General features: G+C 32.1%; 1 protein-coding gene across 7 annotated transcripts in view; it reads left to right on the top strand.

Moving 5' to 3' along the window:
• The window catches only part of GRIK2 (glutamate ionotropic receptor kainate type subunit 2), a 732,858-nt gene extending 715,562 nt beyond the window's left edge, over nt 1-17,296 (top strand). For 4 of the 7 annotated variants that reach the window (XM_042253366.1, XM_004011243.5, XM_060419222.1 and 1 more), the window contains 2 exons: nt 1,320-1,570; nt 15,593-17,296. In XM_042253366.1, the coding sequence (XP_042109300.1) occupies nt 1,320-1,570; nt 15,593-15,757 (416 nt within the window). In that variant the 3' untranslated portion in view covers nt 15,758-17,296. Of the gene's footprint in view, nt 1-1,319; nt 1,571-11,395; nt 11,483-13,022; nt 13,162-15,592 lie in introns of those variants that run through there. The other 3 variants (XM_042253368.1, XM_060419221.1, XM_042253367.2) reach the window with 3 other exon arrangements.
• Nucleotides 17,297-19,369: the final 2,073 nt, after the last annotated feature.

Below are 19,369 nucleotides of genomic sequence, written 5' to 3'. Positions count from 1 at the left end.
ATCTCTTTTTGCTATTCTTTGGAACTCTGCATTCAAATGGGTATATCTTTCCTTTTCTCCTTTGCTTTTCATTTCTCTTCTTTTCACAGCTATTTTTAAGGCCTCCTCAGACAGCCATTTTGCTTTTTTGCATTTCTTTTTCTTGGGGATGGTCTTGATCCTTTTCTCCTGTACAATGTCATGAACCTCCATCCATACTTTATCCGGTCCCATCACTTCATGGAAATAGATGGGGAAACATCATCTAAAGTCAATGAGAGACTTTATTTTCTTGGGCTCCAAAATCACTGCAGATCGTGACTGCAGCCTTGAAATTGAAAGATGCTTGCTCCTTGGAAGAAACACTATGACCAACCTAGACAGAATATTAAAAAGCAGGGACATTACTTTACCAGCAAAGATCCATATTGTCAAAGCTATGGTTTTTCAGTAGTCTTGTGTGGATGTGAGAGCTAGACTATAAAGAAAGCTGAGCACCGAAGGATTGATGCTTTTGAGAAGACTCTTGAGAGTCCTTTGGACAGGCAGGAGATCAAACCAGTCAATCCTAAAGGAAATCAACCCTGAATATTCATTGGAAGGACTGGTGCTGAAGCTGAAGCTTCAGTACTTTGGCCACCTTATGTGAAGAACTGACTTATTGGAAAAGACCCTGATGCTGGGAAAGATTGAAGGCAGGAGGAGAGGGGGACGACAGAGGATGAGATGGATGACCAATGACAGACCGACTTGATGGACATGAGTTTGAGCAAGCTCCAGGAGTTGGTGATGGAGAGGGAAGCCTGGCGTGCTGCAGTTCATGCAGTCGCAAAGAATTGGACATGACTGAGTGACTGAACTGAACAGAGCTTGTTAATCATGACTGCTTCAGATTATTGCAACTTAATCATGGGAAACACCATTTTTTGCACAACTTTCCTAAAAAGCAAGGTTACCATTTTGTCAATGCTCTGTTTTCGGTGTTGAACAATTCCTAGCCATTAACTAAATATCCTTGCCCGCTCTGCATTTCTTTTCGTAGATTTCTACTTACCATTTATTGTTTTCCCAAATCTCTGAGTTGAGCCTGCATTTAGCAAGAGATATTTTCCTCTTTCAAAACAAAATGTATTTTAACCATCAAAATCAGAAAGGCCGCCACCTCTATTTATTTTGTTAAACTTGTATTTTATGCCATTTCCAGTTGATTTTTCCTGCTGAAAATAAATACTGGCATATTGCACAGTGTTTGGAAAGAGCTCTGTTCTTTCATCATGTTAACCTTTAATTATGAAATTCTGGTTTCCTGGAAAGCATTAACAAACCCTCTCTTTTCTTAGGTTCTCCATATAGAGACAAAATCACCATAGCAATTCTTCAGCTGCAAGAGGAAGGCAAGCTGCACATGATGAAGGAGAAGTGGTGGAGGGGCAATGGGTGTCCAGAGGAGGAGAGCAAGGAGGCCAGTGCCCTGGGGGTTCAAAATATTGGTGGCATCTTCATTGTTCTGGCAGCCGGCTTGGTGCTCTCTGTTTTTGTGGCAGTGGGAGAGTTTTTATACAAATCCAAAAAAAACGCTCAGTTGGAAAAGGTAATGTCACTTTTTTGCAACTTAAAACAATTGTTGTTATAATAAAGCCAATTATTTTTTATCTTGCCAACCAAGGGTAATACTTAGAACTGTGACTGTTAACGATCTTCTGTCACTCATTATATACAAAGGTTCATAGAACTCAGGATTAGCTTTGTGCTTTTAATTTAAAGGTAATATTTTTAATTGAACTGTTTCAGAACCAGCAACTATTTTCCCTTTTATTAAAGTCTAAATTGGAAAAACTTTTGCTGTTTGAATTTCACTGTGATTAGTTTATTGGAAGAATATAATTAATGAAATAAAACTCAGAAACTGTTATATGAAGAAAAAATTGTCTCTGCAGTTAAGTGCTGTAAGATATGATACTCATTAATAGTTTCAAGTTAGAGAGTAAATATAATTTTTATTTGAAGATTTTTTCTCCAATACATTTCTATTTGAAAAATCTCAAAGCGCATTGTGGAAATTTTAATGGATATTCTACATTAATGAATATGTGAGAATATTGTGGGTGTCTTCTTTGCCATTTAATATTATTCTTAGTGCATCTTTTTTGTCTTGCACTTGAGTCTTTAGAAGAATATATATAAACCTCAAAATATTGTGATTATTGCAATTTTCCTTAGGAATTTAATATATTTAATCTTTGTACAAATATGCTTGCATTCTAGTCTTTAAAACCTTTGTGAACCTAGCTCATATTATATATTTCTAGTCCTATAATTCCATTAGTTCTAGAAATATGAGAATGGATATTTATAGAGAAATATTTCTGATAGTATGTGCTACTCTTTAATATAAATGTATGACTCGGAACATGAAATTCAGCTTTAAAATTTTTAAGCCTTTTGGAAGTCTTTTAATATATAAACATCTCTTCTGTTTATAACTGAAAAGCAGTTTTTTAGATCTTAATTTTTAGATACTGCATCAGAGTGAGATTATATTGCTTTAAATATTGAAAAGGTTTATAAACATTTATTGGTAAATATAAAAGTAGAAATATGATATTTGCTTCATATTTAATAATTTATAATACAGTTATCTTTTCAGAAATCAAAATTCTGGATACAGCATTCCTACACTTCACTTAATACACTAAATTCAATTTACTTCACTTAATTTAATTAAGGAAGGTAATTAATTCCTTGAAATAGTGTTAAATGACTATTCTGATAGTACCATTCTATGAGTAAAATAGCCAACTAAAAAGTTTGAGAAATTTGGACAACTATATGATTTATTTAATGGCTGTATCTGCTGATCTGACTAAATCAAATATCTTTTGCCACAGATGTTACTGAAAAATAGGTCTAAGTACACTTAATCAAATATCTTTTGCAGCAGGTGTGACTGAAAAGTAGGTCTAAGTACACTTTTTACATTATGATTTTTATTATGATGTCAAAATGAAGTTTGTGGTCAAATCCTAAGAACTAATCAAAGAAGAAAGTTATTAAGTCCTCAATTTTCATATTTACTATAAGTTATCAACAAATGTGATATTTGGTTAGTTAATGCTTAAAATGAGTCCCAAAGTAATGTAAGGAACTTAGGTTGCCTAGTTAGAACTTCACATCATCCCTATGCAGTAGTTTTCATTCACTTATAGCTCAGGTTTAAAATAAAACACATACATTAATCTCTTGACAGCATATGATAATCTATTGCCCTTTTCTCTTTGTATCCTGTTTGTATGATTTACCTGGGCCTTGTCTCTATGTACAATTATTTTATAGCATTAAGGTGTTTTTAAAGGACATGGGAATTTACTTTTTGTACAATCACCTTTACTGTTCTTATAAATAACTAGTTTAGTTGAATTTTTCACATATCAACCAGTTTTCAGTTTCTGTGGACTTCTATGACCTTCTTAAAAATTAAAGTGGGAATCAATTGACCTGTTTGGGCTTAAGCAGATAAAATATTATATTGGAAAAAAAGAGCTGTTTTGATAGGACGTGAGCATATGAGTCACATCCTCTGATGTCAGCATCTCCACAAAGCTTCCATAATGAAGTTCAAATTCTCTAGCTTCTCAGAGGAGACATTTCAGGATCTCTCTTTATTCATCTTTGTAGTTTCATATTTTGCTTCTCCCAAATTTGTGCTTGTACTATAACCGCACTAAATTGCTTTCTATTTTCCAAGGTCAGCCAGCTTTTTAAAATACTCTTCCCATTTGACCTGAGCAAGCTTTGTCCATTTTTTACCTGACAAATTCCTACTAGTCATTTTAGATTAGGCATTCAAGACTAGGCATCAACTTACCAAGAAAGGTTTTCCTAATCAATAGGTATAATGAATCTGTGTACAGGGTACAACTATTTCCACAAGGTGGTGTTAGATTTTTATTTTCTATTCCAATGAAATTGGCTCATCAAAAAAGAAGGAGAGTTCCAGAAAAACATCTACTGCTTTATTGACTATGCCAAAGCCTATGATTGTGTGGATCACAGCAAACTGTGGAAAATTCTTAAAGAGATCGGAATACCAGTCCACCTTACCTACCTCCTGAGAAATGTGTACGCAGGTCAAGAAGCAACAGTTAGAATGGGACATGGAACAATAGACTGGTTCCAAATCGGGAAAGGAGTACGTCAAGGCTGCATGTTGTCACCCTGCTTATTTAATGTATATGCAGAGTACATCATGTGAAATGCCAGGGTGGATGAAGCACAAGCTGGAATCAAGATTGCCCAGAGAAATATAAAAAACCTTAGATATGCAGATGACACCACCCTTATGGCAGAGAGCAAATAACTAAACAGCCTCTTGATGAAAGTGAAAGAGCAGAGTGAAAAAGTTGGCTTAAAACTCAGCATTCAAAAAACTAAGATCATGGCATCCAGTACAAGCACTTCATGGTAAATAGATGGGAAAACAATGGAAACAGTGAGAGACTTTATTTTTGCAGGGGGGCTCCAAAATCACTGCAGATGGTGACTGCAACCATGAAATTAAAAGATGCTTACTCCTTGGAAGAAAAGCTATGATCAACCTAGACAGCATATTAAAATGTAGAGATATTACTTTGTCAACAAAGGTCCATCTCCCAAAGTTATAGTTTTTCCAGTGGTCATGTATGGATGTGAGAGTTGGGCTATAAAGAAAGCTGAGCACTGAAGAATTGATGCTTTTAAACTGTGGTGTTGGAGAAGACTCTTGAGAGTCTCTTGGACTGCAAAGAGATCAAACCGTTAGTCCATCCTAAAGGAAATCAGTCCTGAATATTCATTGGAAGGACCTGTTCTGAAGCTGAAGCTTCAATACTTTGGCCACCTGATGTGAAGAACTGACTCATTGGAAAAGACCCTGATGCTGGAAAAGATTGAAGGCAGAAGAAGAAGGGGACAACAGAGTATGCAATGGTTGGAAGGCATCACCAATTCGATGGACATGAGTTTGAGCAAACTCCAGGAGTTGGTGATGGACAGGTAAGCCTGGCATGCCGCAGTCCATGGGGTCACAAAGAGTTGGACACGACTGAGTGACTGAATCGATCTGATTTAAAAGAAAACCATATGACTCTATCTGTACATCTCATTTTTTGAAAAAGCTTAGCTAACTTCAGAAACTATTCTCATTCCAAGAACATTTGCTGCCCCTTTGAGAAAGTTGGGAATGAATTTTATCCATTTCAAACAAGGTCCATTCTTTCCTCTGTGAAGCCTTTGACAAGAGTTCTCCCTTGAAAGTAAAAGTGAAAGTGTAGTCTCTCAGTCCTGTGCAGCTCTTTGTGACCCCATGGACTGTAGCCTGCCAGGCTCCTCTGTCCATGGAATTCTCTAGGCAAGAATACTGGAGTGGGTTGCCTTTACTTTCTCAAAGGGATTTTCCTCACCCAGGGATCAAAGCTAGGTCTTCCTCTTGGCAGGCAGATTCTTTACCATCTGAGCCATCAGGGAAACTTAGCTCACTATTTTATTCATATTTGCTGATTTCTGCGGGGGATAGGGGAGGTCCCCCTTTCCTTATTAGAGTCTTACCTCTTAATTCCTTTAGGAAAAGGGACTAGTGAGTTTGATTTGTATCTCCATATCTCAGACAGTTTCTGTTGGCGTAAGACTCTTTCTTCCTTTTTATAGTTCTCTGTTTTTCTCCTTCCTTCCTTTTCTGTCTCTTTACCTGTTAAATAATGAAACTGATTCCAGAAACTTAGAAAAGTTGATCATAAATAATAAAAAAGAACTATGTTTTCACATAATTGAAAAGAAATACGTTTATAAAGTAAATAAATAATAGGTTTATTAGATGTGATCCAATGTATTTATTGTGATAAATTATGTTCTGAGCTCCATTCCTCTTCATTTTTCCTGAGAAAAATATTTTACTTTGTTGGGTTATATGGTTTAACACCTTAGTTAATTTATTAAAATTAGCTGTGAAATATTCCTAGATTTTATTGTAAAATATGTATGTGAGTGCACAGAAATTTAGTTTATTTGCACTTGTGATTTGTGTCTTTAATTGAGATTTTTAGATTTTAAAACCAAAGTAAATATTTTTAAAATTATTCATTTACTCAATAATTATTTATTGAGAACCAAGTGTGCAATGAATTTTATTTGAACTTTGGAGTAAGCAAGTATATATTATTCATAATTCCGGCTCCCAAATACTTTATCTCTTACCTCTTTATCTTTCTCTGTTTTATTTCTTCTTTCTTTAATTCATAATATTCTAGGATTTTTAAAAAGAACAAATGAAAATTTCTATCTTTATCTAAATAAGCTGGTGGATATGATATACATGAAATCTAGTTGAAAATGAAGTTTATTTATAAAAGTTATGAATAACTAATATATTACCTTTCAAGTCTTACCTCTGATAATGATAATAAAATGAGTGATTATTATTAAAGGTGAAAATAATGTCTTTTATAGTATATATTTTGTAAGATATTAAAGGATCACACTGGTCTTAATTACTATAAAGTTTTTATATTTCTGAGCTGTTTGAGAATTAAGTGTACTATAAGAATGTGTTATTTTTAAATGAGGGCAGGTTAAACTAAAAAGAGAAGATAATGCTGAAATATGTAGACCTTATAAAAATATAAAAATTGTAAGTTGCATTCCTTTCCAATAACCACAAGATGGTGTATTATAATTTTTAAAATACCTAATGATTTTAATTTTGATGCAAATATTAATGCCTCAAGGACATATTGCTTTTCACATTTATTCAAACTTGTAAACTAAATAGGTGTTTTTCTTTTTTTGATGGTTTTCACCATATAACCTGACCATTACAAAAATCACTTAAAATGTTTTTCCAATTTGTACATGTTTGAAAAACAACTAATCAACATGTGCATTTTCTAATTTTCTTTTTGCCTTGTATTTTCCTTGCTTTTAAAAACGTTAGTACTTGAGGTTCATTCAGTAAGCAATTCAAGAAATTGTTGCACGTCTTAGGCAATTATCAATGCATTTCAGGTAACATAGATTTGTTTGAAATAGTCTGTGTTTACCTTTTAAATCTTACTTATAACTTAAAAAACTTGCTTAATATTTAGAATTTTAATTTCTCTGGTAATATATTTTTATGATAATACATTGATTTTTATGAGTTATAAATTGATGTAATAATTTGTATAATACTATATAATGATACTTATGTATTAATTTATGTTTGGAATTATTAATCATTTCTTAAATTTTTGAATATGTTCACTTTTGAAAGCTATATATAATTCTGCCTTCTTTTGATATCCAATGAGAATGGTAATATAACTTACATAGTTGCACCTTTTGTTTCTGTGTGATACATATATAAATAGATTTATTTCCATGTAACTGAAATAGATTTGCCTGTACAAACTGTTCCTTATTGAACATCAGGTTGATTACAAATCTTTGCATTTCTTGATATGAAAATATAATAAAATATTCCCTTTCTGTTATTTAAGATTAAAGAAAATATGGTAAATACATCTTAGAAATAAAAATATATAAATTATTGCTGGATATTGAATTTCTAAGCTACATTCTGTGTCTTGGATACATATTTTGTGCTTTCCTGCATGGTGATTAAAGTACATTTTAAGAGCTATTTTGTACAGTTGTTTTTCAGGACATAGTACATTTTAGTGTACATAGTTGTTTGTATTATAGAACACTGGTAAATCTTATCAACAATAATCTTTATATAATGTGGTGATTTTCAGTCATTGAAAATTCCAAAAAAGTGTTGTGGGCTCATAGAATGTTCTTCAGTGTATAGTTGAATGAGAAATGTAGAAGGCAGTTGTAACTCATAGAAGGACAAATGAATGAAACAAAGAAATATGAGGAATAAGAAGAAAATCATAGTGGTTTAGTTTAAACTTGCAAGACTAGAGATTCTGTATGAAAAATTATTCAGAGGAAAAACACTTTTCAAAGCTGGCTGAATCTGTATTTCATGGAATCAGGAGAATTAAAACAAGATGTTCATAAATCCTTATGCACAAATTGCTTCCAGAATGCCGAAGAATTAGTTCTAACAGAAGTAATGCTTCATAAAAGAAGACATTTATTGGAGAAGATATATGAAAGCAAACATTGTCATAAATCATCAGTAAAAATTTATTGCAATATTTACATTTTTCCAAATAATACTTACAAACCATGGAATATTTATACTTTTCATATAGGGAGTTTGTATTTAATATATGGAGTTTTAACTGTTAACATTCTAAGTACATTTTTAATATAAAGTCTAGCTATAAAGCATGTTGCTACTCAAAAGTTAAAAGTGGCAAATAAACTTTGGACAAAAGTGTATTTTGTCTTGTTTTTATATTACTGCCTTTCTCTGAAAGCAGAGCATCTCTCAGTTTCGACTAATAACCTCTATAGGGACTAACTGGATGGCTCAAAACAAAAAACCTTTTTATATATAAATATAAAATAACACTTCAATTGCCAGTCTTCCTTTTGCTCACTAAATAGTTGCAAATCAGCAAAAGAAGTTTTGAGTCATTTGTTTATGATGGCTCATACTCTTTTAATGCCCATAAAGTTTTAAAACAAGATTATAGCTGGTTTTCATAAATGACTTTAGAATTTTTAAAGTATTATATGTCATGTAAGTACAAAGTTACTCAGAGCTATGCAAAGATTATTATCCATATTGAGCAGAAGAGGATAAGTATATCAAGGGTCGAGTATGTTTCTCAAGTAGAAATATGCCTATTCTGTTTACACCACTATGCAGGACATAAAAGTAGAACATTTAGCTATTTTTCTTGGCAGGTTTTATCCCTGATGTTGTATTGACAAAATGTATGGATTAGGAGTTTGAGTTAGATAAATAGACTGTGGGCTTTGATCATGAGCCCTGTATAGTTATTTCACTTTCCTGAACATTAAGCATGAGTTTTGAAATTTAAAAAAAAAAAAGAAAAGACTTGGAATCATTCTTCAAGTGTGTTCAACTTTGTGTTATATTAATCTTTCTATATATCTTTTAAATAAATGAATGGGTTACAAATACACCATAAATGAAAATGTTTTAGAAGTTAATATAGTTAACATATATAGAGCTTTTTGCATGTCTGTCATATACTAAGAAGCTTTCATTATAATATAATTATTATTTTTATTTATAAAACTGATACATTTTAACTGCTGTACTTTAAAGGAAAGAGAGCTTTCCTGGAATTAAGCATTAGTTATTTGGATGTTACATACTTTGTTGAAAAAATGTTATTATTATAACTACTGGCAAGAATATGATTAACATTGCTTTTTCTTAAAATTCACTTCACAGCTGTATCGACTAAAATGGTGTTGAAGCTTGTCAGACCTAATTTATTGATTTTTCTAACTTAAGTAAGGGAAGTGTAAAAATGTATAATGATGCCCCATTTTTCTCTGCCTCATTTATTTGCAAAATGTAATATAAAGTTATTCAGTAATAGTCAAGGTTTCTGAGAATATTTTAATCTTTGGTTTTGTTTATCATTGTAAAATAATCCAAGCTAAAACATAGAAAGCTTTGTCATTTTATTTATTGAGAAAAAATAATTTAGTGCCATAATTTTTTCTGTCTGATTTATTATTTAGTATTCAAAAATTACCATTTGTTAATAATAGAGTCCAGGTAAAAGAACTTAGCTGAAATTCAAATCACAGTTAGTGAGGCAGGCTAATATAATAACACACAGAATGGAAGTCAAGAGAACAGTATTCCTCTTTTAGTTAGAATATCAATGTGTACATACCTGTCTGACTAGTGCACAGTATATTTAAATAATATATATGTATATATGGACTTTTTAAAAAGAGTACTGCTCTAAGACTAAGCATCAAGATCAAAGTTTATATATATATAAAGTTTATATATATATATATTGGACATGAGTATCTTAGCTAGTCATTTTTCATCTCATTGCTTCACTGTTACATTCATACAGCTTTAGGTAAATCTACTCTGATAGATAGCACTAGCTATTTGATATTTTTAAAAGACTTCCAATTAAAGAGTAAAATCAAAATAAATGGGCCTTGTTAAATGACATTTATCTTCATTATTTAGGACACCAACATTTATATAAAATGTTGCATATTGCATCCAATATACTTTTTATTTCCCTTTAGTTATTATTCAGTTAATTTAGGTATTACCTAAAGTGGAACAATTTTCCACAGGGATTAATTACAGTGACTGTTTGGATTTGTCTCTACTACATGTGATCTGGAATTCTTGATCAAATGGCCTACAGCATCCGAAATTAATTAGAAAATGTCTGAGAATGAATGAGGTATCCATAATCAGTGAACAAATAATTTAAATGACAAACAAAACAAAACATTTTCGTTGAGAGATGCTGTATATATTAGGACGTTGCACTACAAAGTCTCTTAGAAGCAGTTTAAAGATGTTTTGAGTGAGTGAGGGAAGTCGCTCAGTTGTGTCCGACTCTTTGCAACCCCGTGGACTGTAGCCCACCAGGCTCCTCCGTCCATGGGATTCTCCAGGCAGGAATACTGGAGTGGGTTGCCATTTCCTTCTCCAGGGGATCTTCCCAACCCAGGGATTGAACCCCGGTCGTCCTCATTGCAGGCAGATGCTTTAACCTCTGAGCCACCAGGGAAGTCAAAGATGTTTTAATAAGCTTCAAATAGAAACTGTACACAAATATGGTTGGAAATTGTTCTGAATATTGGAAGAATATTTAGTTAATTTAATACCCTTAAAAAATAAGACAGTAAGATGTATAGCATAGTTTCCTCTTTACAAAATAAATACTAAATAGAGACCTAATAATAGCATATAATATTTATGATTATTTCTCCTTCAATTGGTGAATTATTATATATTCAACATGAAAGTGATGAGCTTCAAAGTTTAAAAAATTAAACTTATTTTTCATCAGTTGCTTTTTTTTAAGACATTGCTAAACATAAAGGATTTAACTTAAAAATGAAGTTTAAATATATCACTGTTCAATGTGGAGCATGTTTGCAACTAGATTTCTAATACTAAAAAAATTTATGTGCTTCTCAAAATGCTATCACATCTTATATCATATAAACATATCTATAAATTAGAAAGTTACGCTATTAAGATTAAATTATTCTATAACACCACAAATGATATTCTTGAGAACATTTATCTGTGGACTATTTATGTGTTGTCTTATACTTAAAAGGCAATGTACATTTAGACAAATTCATTATTTTTAAGGTTTCCAAACCTTCATTGTTTCAAGAATTAGAGATGTGTAATACAGGTTGCCTCATTAAATATAGTGAATTTTATAATGAGTTTAACTAATTTAAATGCAATTATACATGCTAACAGCTCAAAGATTTAAATTTTCATTTTCAGGAATCTTCTATTTGGTTAGTGCCACCCTACCATCCAGACACTGTTTAGTAAACTTTTGAAACTTACTAAAAGAGGTTTTTAATAATGGTTAGTATCCTTGCACCTTTTTTTCTTTTTGTAGTCTGTCATATTGTGCAGAAACATTTTTGTTGTTGTTTTCACCCTAAGAAACTTACTTTGACACAATTTGTGTGTTTCTGTCCCTAAGAAGTGGTTTGAAAAGCATGGTAGTTTTCTCTTTCTTCCTCCCTCAATCTCTCTCACTTCCTCCCTCCCTTAATTTCTTCCCTCTTTCCTTGTCCCCCGCCCCCTTTTCCTCTCTTCCTTTCTCTTTTATTCTTTCTTCTCCTCCCCCCTCCTCCTCCTCAGCTTCCTTCTTCTGCATTATAACTCAGAAAATTCCTGTCAAGTGCATTTAGGTTTTACAAAATCTTATTCCATAGTTCAATAAAAGGACATGTAAGAAATTCTGATCATGATATGAATTAGGAAACACATTTGTCTCTATCAAATGACAAGTTAGAAGTTTAAAAATCAGACATGGTAATTTTTTGGCAACGTACAACACAGAGAAACAGCTATATTTCACAATCGTCTGTACAGTTTCAACTTTAGGTCTTACAGAGATCAAGATACAGAATTTACATTTTAAAGCTTAAAAAAATTTTTAAAAATGTGTTTTCTTTAGTGATACAAGTGAACCATACTTTATGGTATCATTAAATTTTTAAAATTTTTCAATGTTGTCTCAAATTTTTGCTCAAATCTAAAGATTTTCATAGTTTTGTGAAGGATTGGAAATATTATATAAGTAAGAAAAGAACCTACAGTTTCATGGTGACTGTATTAGAACCTAAGATAATACTATTTTTTTAGGTAAAACATATTGATAAATCAAAAAGAACTGTCAAAGTCAGCTTATTTAGAGAAAAAAATAACAAAAGTAGTAACATATTATAATCAAAACTACTGATTGACTGCTTAAAGCTTGCTTGATTAAATTTTTTACTTTCTAATGGCTCAAGATAATAGAGAAAGCCTAAAATGATAATGGTGGGATTACATGTTTACAATTTTCAGAGTTTATAAATTTGTAAATATCATTTACTTGAGATAATTTTAAATTATTTATGCTTGATTGGGGCTGGATATATGCTTATAATTTATATTAATCAGTATTACAAGTTTCATGTTACATAAAATTGCTTTAAAAGAGTTTAAATGCATTTATTTGTAGTCTGAAGTTAAGTATAGGCTATTAATACAATTGACTTCCTAACTAACTAGAAATAAAACTGAATCGGTTCATGGTTGAATAGTTATGTACATTTGTAAGATTTTTTCCTGAGAAAATCAGTTGTTTAGACCACTCTCTTACTATGGACAAAACAATATCTCTATTTTATTACTTTTGAAATCAATATAATCATGATATCTAAAAACTGAGTTTGCCAAAGAGAACATTATAAATTTTTTTAATATTGGGGAAATTTAGTTATTTTAAATGAAGGCTTATTTCAAACAATTAACATTATTCACATCCTATAACATTTTTAAAGTGTCGATGGCATCAAGTTCTGACATTGTTATATTATCTAATCAATTCTTCTGTTAAATGTTTCAACAGAGAACCAAGACTAAATTACATCAAGACTATGTATTCCTCCCTCTTTTGGAGTCAGATTTTTCCATTTCTACAGTGTTGTCATCATCACCATCTTCATCATCATTTTCATCATGTTCTTAATAAATACATCTAATAGTAGGTATTAAGTAACAAGAAACACTGTGTCCATATACTGGCTATCAGGTGTCATATAGATCCTTTACTAGAAATAGAATCTGTGAATTTCAAAACCGTATAATTTAGCACATAATAAATAATACATAGAGATAACTTGCAGTTAGTTTGGAATTCATGTATAGCATTTAATCATCTCCCATGACAAATACTAATAAATTAATATTTTTTATTAATTTAATGTTATTAAATAACAAAATTTTATCTGATTAATTAGCTCACTTGTACACAACGTATTTTACTAAGATTCTGAAAAAAAATTTTAAGCAATTGAATTACAAACATTATTTAAAAAGAATTAAAATGTTAAGGTCATGTATGGCTATTGTTAATTCAGTCAACATGTGTACAACAGTGCTGTGAGCACTTGATCTCTACTTTTTACAATTCAATGAGAGGAAAACATGGAAGCCCAAGAGGTCAGACAGAGAAACATGATAGTGAGGGAAAAATAGTAAATTGAGTGGAAATAATAAGCCTGGTCAACTGGAAAGTGGTTCCTGAATAAGTTAAAATTTGAGACATGTCTGGAGGTAAGGGATAAAACTGAACTGATGTGAAAAATGAAAGAACTCTGCTGAGTACCAGAGCAAGAAGACACAAAGGAGAAAAACTTTGGAGGTCCAAAGAGAAGCATGTATGTAAAGAGAAAAAACAAAAAAAAAAGGAGAGGAAGAGGAATAGGTTGGGGGAGAGATAAGGTAAAATTAACTCGGAGAGGTCATGATGGAAAAAAGAGATTTGGATTTCACCTGTTTATTGGACAAGAAAATACTATTAATAACGGATATTTAAAACAATAGATTATTGTTGATAATTGTGAGAATTTCAGGAATAGACAAGGCATAGGTTTGGGATGATCACTAAGGAAACTCTTCAGCAACCTAAAGAAGAAAAATGAGAATATAGCCAGGAATGGACAAGAAGCTATCAGGGCAGGATCAAAATACATAAAGTTGGGTATCAGAATATCTTGCTGGAGGTGCAGTTGTGAGCTGCAGAAAGTGAGTTATCCTCTGTCATATAGATGCCTAACTTAATTCAGTATTAGTCTGTGTCACAAAAGGTGATATATGAAAAGTATTTTTAAAAATATAAGGCATGTATATGGTATTAACCATTGTTATCCTACATTATTTTGGAATTCAGTTCAGTTCAGTTCAGTCGCTCAGTTGTGTCCGACTCTTTGCAACCCCATGGACTGCAGCACAACAGGCTTCCCTGAACATCACCAACTCCCGAAGCTTGCTTTTGGATTTTGGAATTAGCCTAAGATGATAAACAACAAAGAAGCAACACAAAATGCAAAACAAAAAAGACTTCACATGCATATTTGATTAGGTTTATTTCATTATGTTTTCATATCACTTTTTGGAATTGTGTAAATTTTTCATTCTTGTCCACATTTTTAGTTGTTGTCCAAATTTTTTGTTCTTGCAAGAAAAGAGCCTAAGTCTTAGACCATCTGAATGTCAACAACAATATGCAACTAGTTCATGAATCTGATTTATATGTAACTAACACATGTATCTCAGTTAGATGGAAAGGGAGACTAACAAGTTTCCGTCTTATGTTTTCACTCTGTAATAGGTATTTGAGGAGTGTGTAATAAGTTCCAGGTATATAGAATTTCTGGCAAATCTATTGCCAATGAAATAGGAATTAAAAAATATATATATATAGGGTCATTTCTTCTTCATGGAATAAATTATTTATCAGTCCTCAGTAATCAAGTTGATGATACCAAAAGTTTAGTTAATATTTGTGCATGGATTTTTAAATGTGATACAATGTCATTTCATGATTAGGTCATATGTGTTTGTAATCTTCACCGATAGTTTTATAGGCATGATCACAAAAAAGATATAATGAATACCAAAAATAATTTTCCATATTTTATGTCTAAATGTGTGAGTGCTATTTTTGTTCTGTTTTGAAAGACAAAATCAAGAATCCATGTTTAAAGAAAATTTTCATATCTTACATTATGATCTAAAAGCCAGTATATTTTGTCTAATTTTTTTTAATAGCATGGATGGATTTCTGGTAGCTGATTTATTTGTGCATGTATTTAAAATTTAAGGTAGATTATATCTTATGTTAATCAATTATATATCTTAAAATGTCATTCAAATTATGTGTGATGTATGCATTCCTAGCTGGCAGTTCACTATCAGGTGGAGATTTTCTTTAAACTTGCCCACTTTGATAAAATATTTTAATTACCATGTTTTGAGTATTAAAAGTGGAATAATTTGATATAACCATTATAATGGAGTTTTTCAAAACTTCAAGGCTGCTATGTTGACAAGTCTGTTGAGACTGAATTTAATATTGTTTCAGGACCATTGCAGTCTATGTGTTTGTAATATTTCCTTTTCTGTGTTATTCTGTAGAGGTCCTTCTGTAGCGCCATGGTAGAGGAACTGAGGATGTCCCTGAAGTGCCAGCGTCGGTTAAAACACAAGCCACAGGCCCCAGTTATTGTGAAAACAGAAGAAGTTATCAACATGCACACATTTAACGACAGACGGTTGCCAGGTAAAGAAACCATGGCATAAAGCTGGGAGGCCAAACACCCAAGCACAAACTGTCGTCTTTTTTTCCAAACAATTTAGCGAGAATGTTTCCTGTGGAAATATGCAACCTGTGCAAAATAAAATGAGTTACCTCATGCCGCTGTGTCTATGAACTAGAGACTCTGTGATCTAAGCAGTTGCAATGATCAGACTTGATTTATAAACATCATGGATCAACCGAGTTACACGGGGTTACACTGTTTATCATGGGTTCCTCCCTTCTTCTGAGTGAATGTTACATAACCATTTTGTGGCTGGTTTCAAATGCAGTCCGGGAAGAAATTACAGGTTCCTTTTGAGGTTCAACTGTTGCCAGGAGATGGAATATCAATGCCCCAAGGGTAACCAGAGGAAAAAAAAATCATTAAGAATAAAAATACTTGGAATCAGCAAAAACTGTAGTGTTACAAGAGACAGTTAAGTCTTCTGAACACCCAGATAAGAGGGTGATGATGTCACTAGCCCCCAGCTACTCAGTATAATGGTCATCTGAATAGACAATATGTGCTTATAGGATGTGAAGAAATGTAAAGCAAAACAAATCTGAATTTCATGGCAAGTGGAATATAAAGCAGATCTTCATCAGTGTTTTTCTTTCTTTTCTTTTTGTTTTTTTGACAGTCTGTGTCACTGATTGAAATAGAAGTGTCAAATTACCAAGGCAATAATGTTTTTTCTTATATTCACTGTGGCAGGAGATTTAACATGTATCTCTACCAAATCCCTACCTATTCCAGCTACCCTTTCCCCAACCTCACACCAAGAATAAAAAAGCAACAGTTGGTTCAGAGATTCTGAATTAAAATGGATGATGTTTTGCAATCTTTTTCTTAAGCTGTAAAAGAGGGCTGAGTATTGATAGTTCTATGGAAGACTGAAACTTTCATTCTAACATTCAGACATGTTAATCCAAAACCTCCTTCCTGCTATAAATGAACTTGATGGAGCCTGGGCAGATCTCAGTGAAAGGAGAAAGGGGACTGGTCATCTAAAGAGAAGTATGTGTGGTGAACTCTGACGTGGACTGCATTTATCAATACAGTCACAATGTTAAATGAACAAAATTCTTGAGCAGTTTTTTTCAAAAAATGTTCAGGTTTATTTGTGGAAATGCAAGATTTCTATGAAAATAGTTTTTGTATGGAAATTTTTGTAATACTTTTTATCAACAAAATAAGAACATGCGTTCCTGTCAGGGGTGTGATGTCGAGCATGAATGGTAGTGCGTGTGCACCACCAACGTTTGGTGAAAACTATTTTTATCAAGAAAAAAAGGAGTCATAGAAGAGAAATATTTTCAAGTTAGATAATATAAAAGCTAGGTGCACTACCACCACTGCTTACCATGCCACACCCCTGGTTTCCACGAGGCTGATAACATACTGTAATGAACAATTGTGTGTAAAATGGTAAAAGACACAGACCTCTTGACAACATTGTGATAACAGTTGAGTGCACACAGTTTGCTGTTTGAATCCAATGCACAAAATTTAAAAAATCATTAAAATTATGTCCATTTTACTTTCAGCTTTGACTTTCATTTTTCTCTAATATGGGTAAATGAGTACACTATTTGTTGTTTGCATGAAGGGAAGTACACTTCCTGAATCCTTCCAGGTCATCAAGGATGACCACTTCAAAACTGCCTGGAGAAAAGAAGAAAAAAAGATCAGGCTAAAAGCTGGGCCAGAATAGAAAATGTAATCTTCAGGCTTAGGACAGTTCAGATGTGAAAAAGAACAGTTTTAGAGGATACAGTCATGATCTTAGCTCTTCTGTGAGTGGACATTGATTATGTCCATAGTGTTGTATAAGACAGTATAGTGATTATGATATTATATGTGAACTTCAACTCATGTCCAATTTAAGAATTCATTGCACATTGATAATTTAATGCAGTAAAGGGAGAGGAAGAGATAGGCTCAATATCAACAATAAATTAAAAAAAAAAAAACTAATTTTAACTAGAACTCCTATCCAAAAAAAAAAACCCCAAAACATACATTTCTAATAGCCATTACTTAAAAATTCAATTTCTAAGGATTTTCAAAATTTCTAGTGTCAGGGTTAAGTTAAATTTCATATTTCAAGGACATTTACGTCCCAAAATTAAATTTTAGGAAGTTGCACAAGTTGCTGTTACAAATCTCAACATTTTTGTTTTGTATTGGTAAATAACCTCAAATAACATAGCTCATAAAATATTCAGATTTTGGTCTGAATATTAAGCTTTCACTCAATTAGATTCTAATAAGATTTTAAAGCACTTTTAAATTTCAATTCTTCATTATATTACAAACATAATAGGCAGAAAATGATGACTATCTTTTAAATAGTCTGGGATTAATTATTTATATCTTTGGTATGATCTGATAATTTAAGAATTAACGTAAAAAGTTTAAAAAGTATAAAAAATTTTGCTGTATTTTAACTCCAAAGGTTATTTAGAATATAAAAATGATGTATAATATTCAATTTTTATCCATTTCCTGAAAGGTTTCTACATTACTGCCAAAATAGATATTGCTCTATTCATTGCATATTTATACATATATGAAGTACTGTTCTTAATTTTATTAAAATTCGGTTACTTTCAAAATAATTTCAACCAGTGAAAGAATATCTCTTATCTGTGGAAAGGCAGTGTATTGGCATAAGATTATTTTCCAGTGTCTACCACTCAAATTATAAGAAGAAGAAGAAGAAATGCCTGTTCTAGTTGACAACATAACCTGATGACTCCAGGTAATAAGTGGAGATACATACATCACAAATAAATAACTCTGGCCACTAAGGAACACTGGGGGAGGATATATTTATATATATCACCACTAAATAATGCTAATCAGATGAAAATATCAAAGATTTATATTCAGTATATTTCATAGAAAATTAGTCCTAACAGCTATGAGAATGCCACAGAGATATATTTATATATTTACAACTGAATAACCCTAATCATTATGGGAGCACCAAGGGAATAGATTCTATTTTACAAACATGTAAAATGGATAAGGATATTTTATAAATTAAAATCTTTCAAATATTTTTCACTTCAGTTATATATTTTTAAGAATAAGTTCCTTGTTATTATTAAATGAATTTATGTACTAAACAATAATGCTTTTTAACGAATTTTAGCACAGTGCTTCTAAATGTTTATTATGAAATGTGAATGCAGCCAATTGTGTACAATGCAATGTATAAAGGGAATCATAGCATCAGATGTACAATAGAATTATAGCATCAGGCTGTAGTGTGCATCAAAGATTGTCACTGGGTGTGGGCTATTCTATTCCAAGACTAGGCTTACTGACAGTCACTTCCAACACTGAGGTGTATATATAAGCAGAATACTTTAATAGAGAAAAGAGATTGCCCACTGTTTCAGGAAAGAGAGCGTAAAAGGTACAGGAATAACTTCCTTTGTTTCTGATCAAGGCAAGCAAGGTATGGAAAACAATATGGGCCAGGCTCACTTAGGAATGTTGTCCTCAGTTTAGAAGATGGTGCAATGGCAGTTGGCTCAGGGGTAAAGAATCTGCCTACCAATGAAAGCGACTCAGGAGTTGTGGGTTTGATCCCTAGGTCAGG

This window comes from Ovis aries, chromosome 8, assembly GCF_016772045.2.
Source record: "Ovis aries strain OAR_USU_Benz2616 breed Rambouillet chromosome 8, ARS-UI_Ramb_v3.0, whole genome shotgun sequence".
Taxonomy (NCBI): domain Eukaryota; kingdom Metazoa; phylum Chordata; class Mammalia; order Artiodactyla; family Bovidae; genus Ovis; species Ovis aries.
Note: the sequence above shows the minus strand (reverse complement) of the source record. Positions and strands in the feature narration are given on the sequence as shown.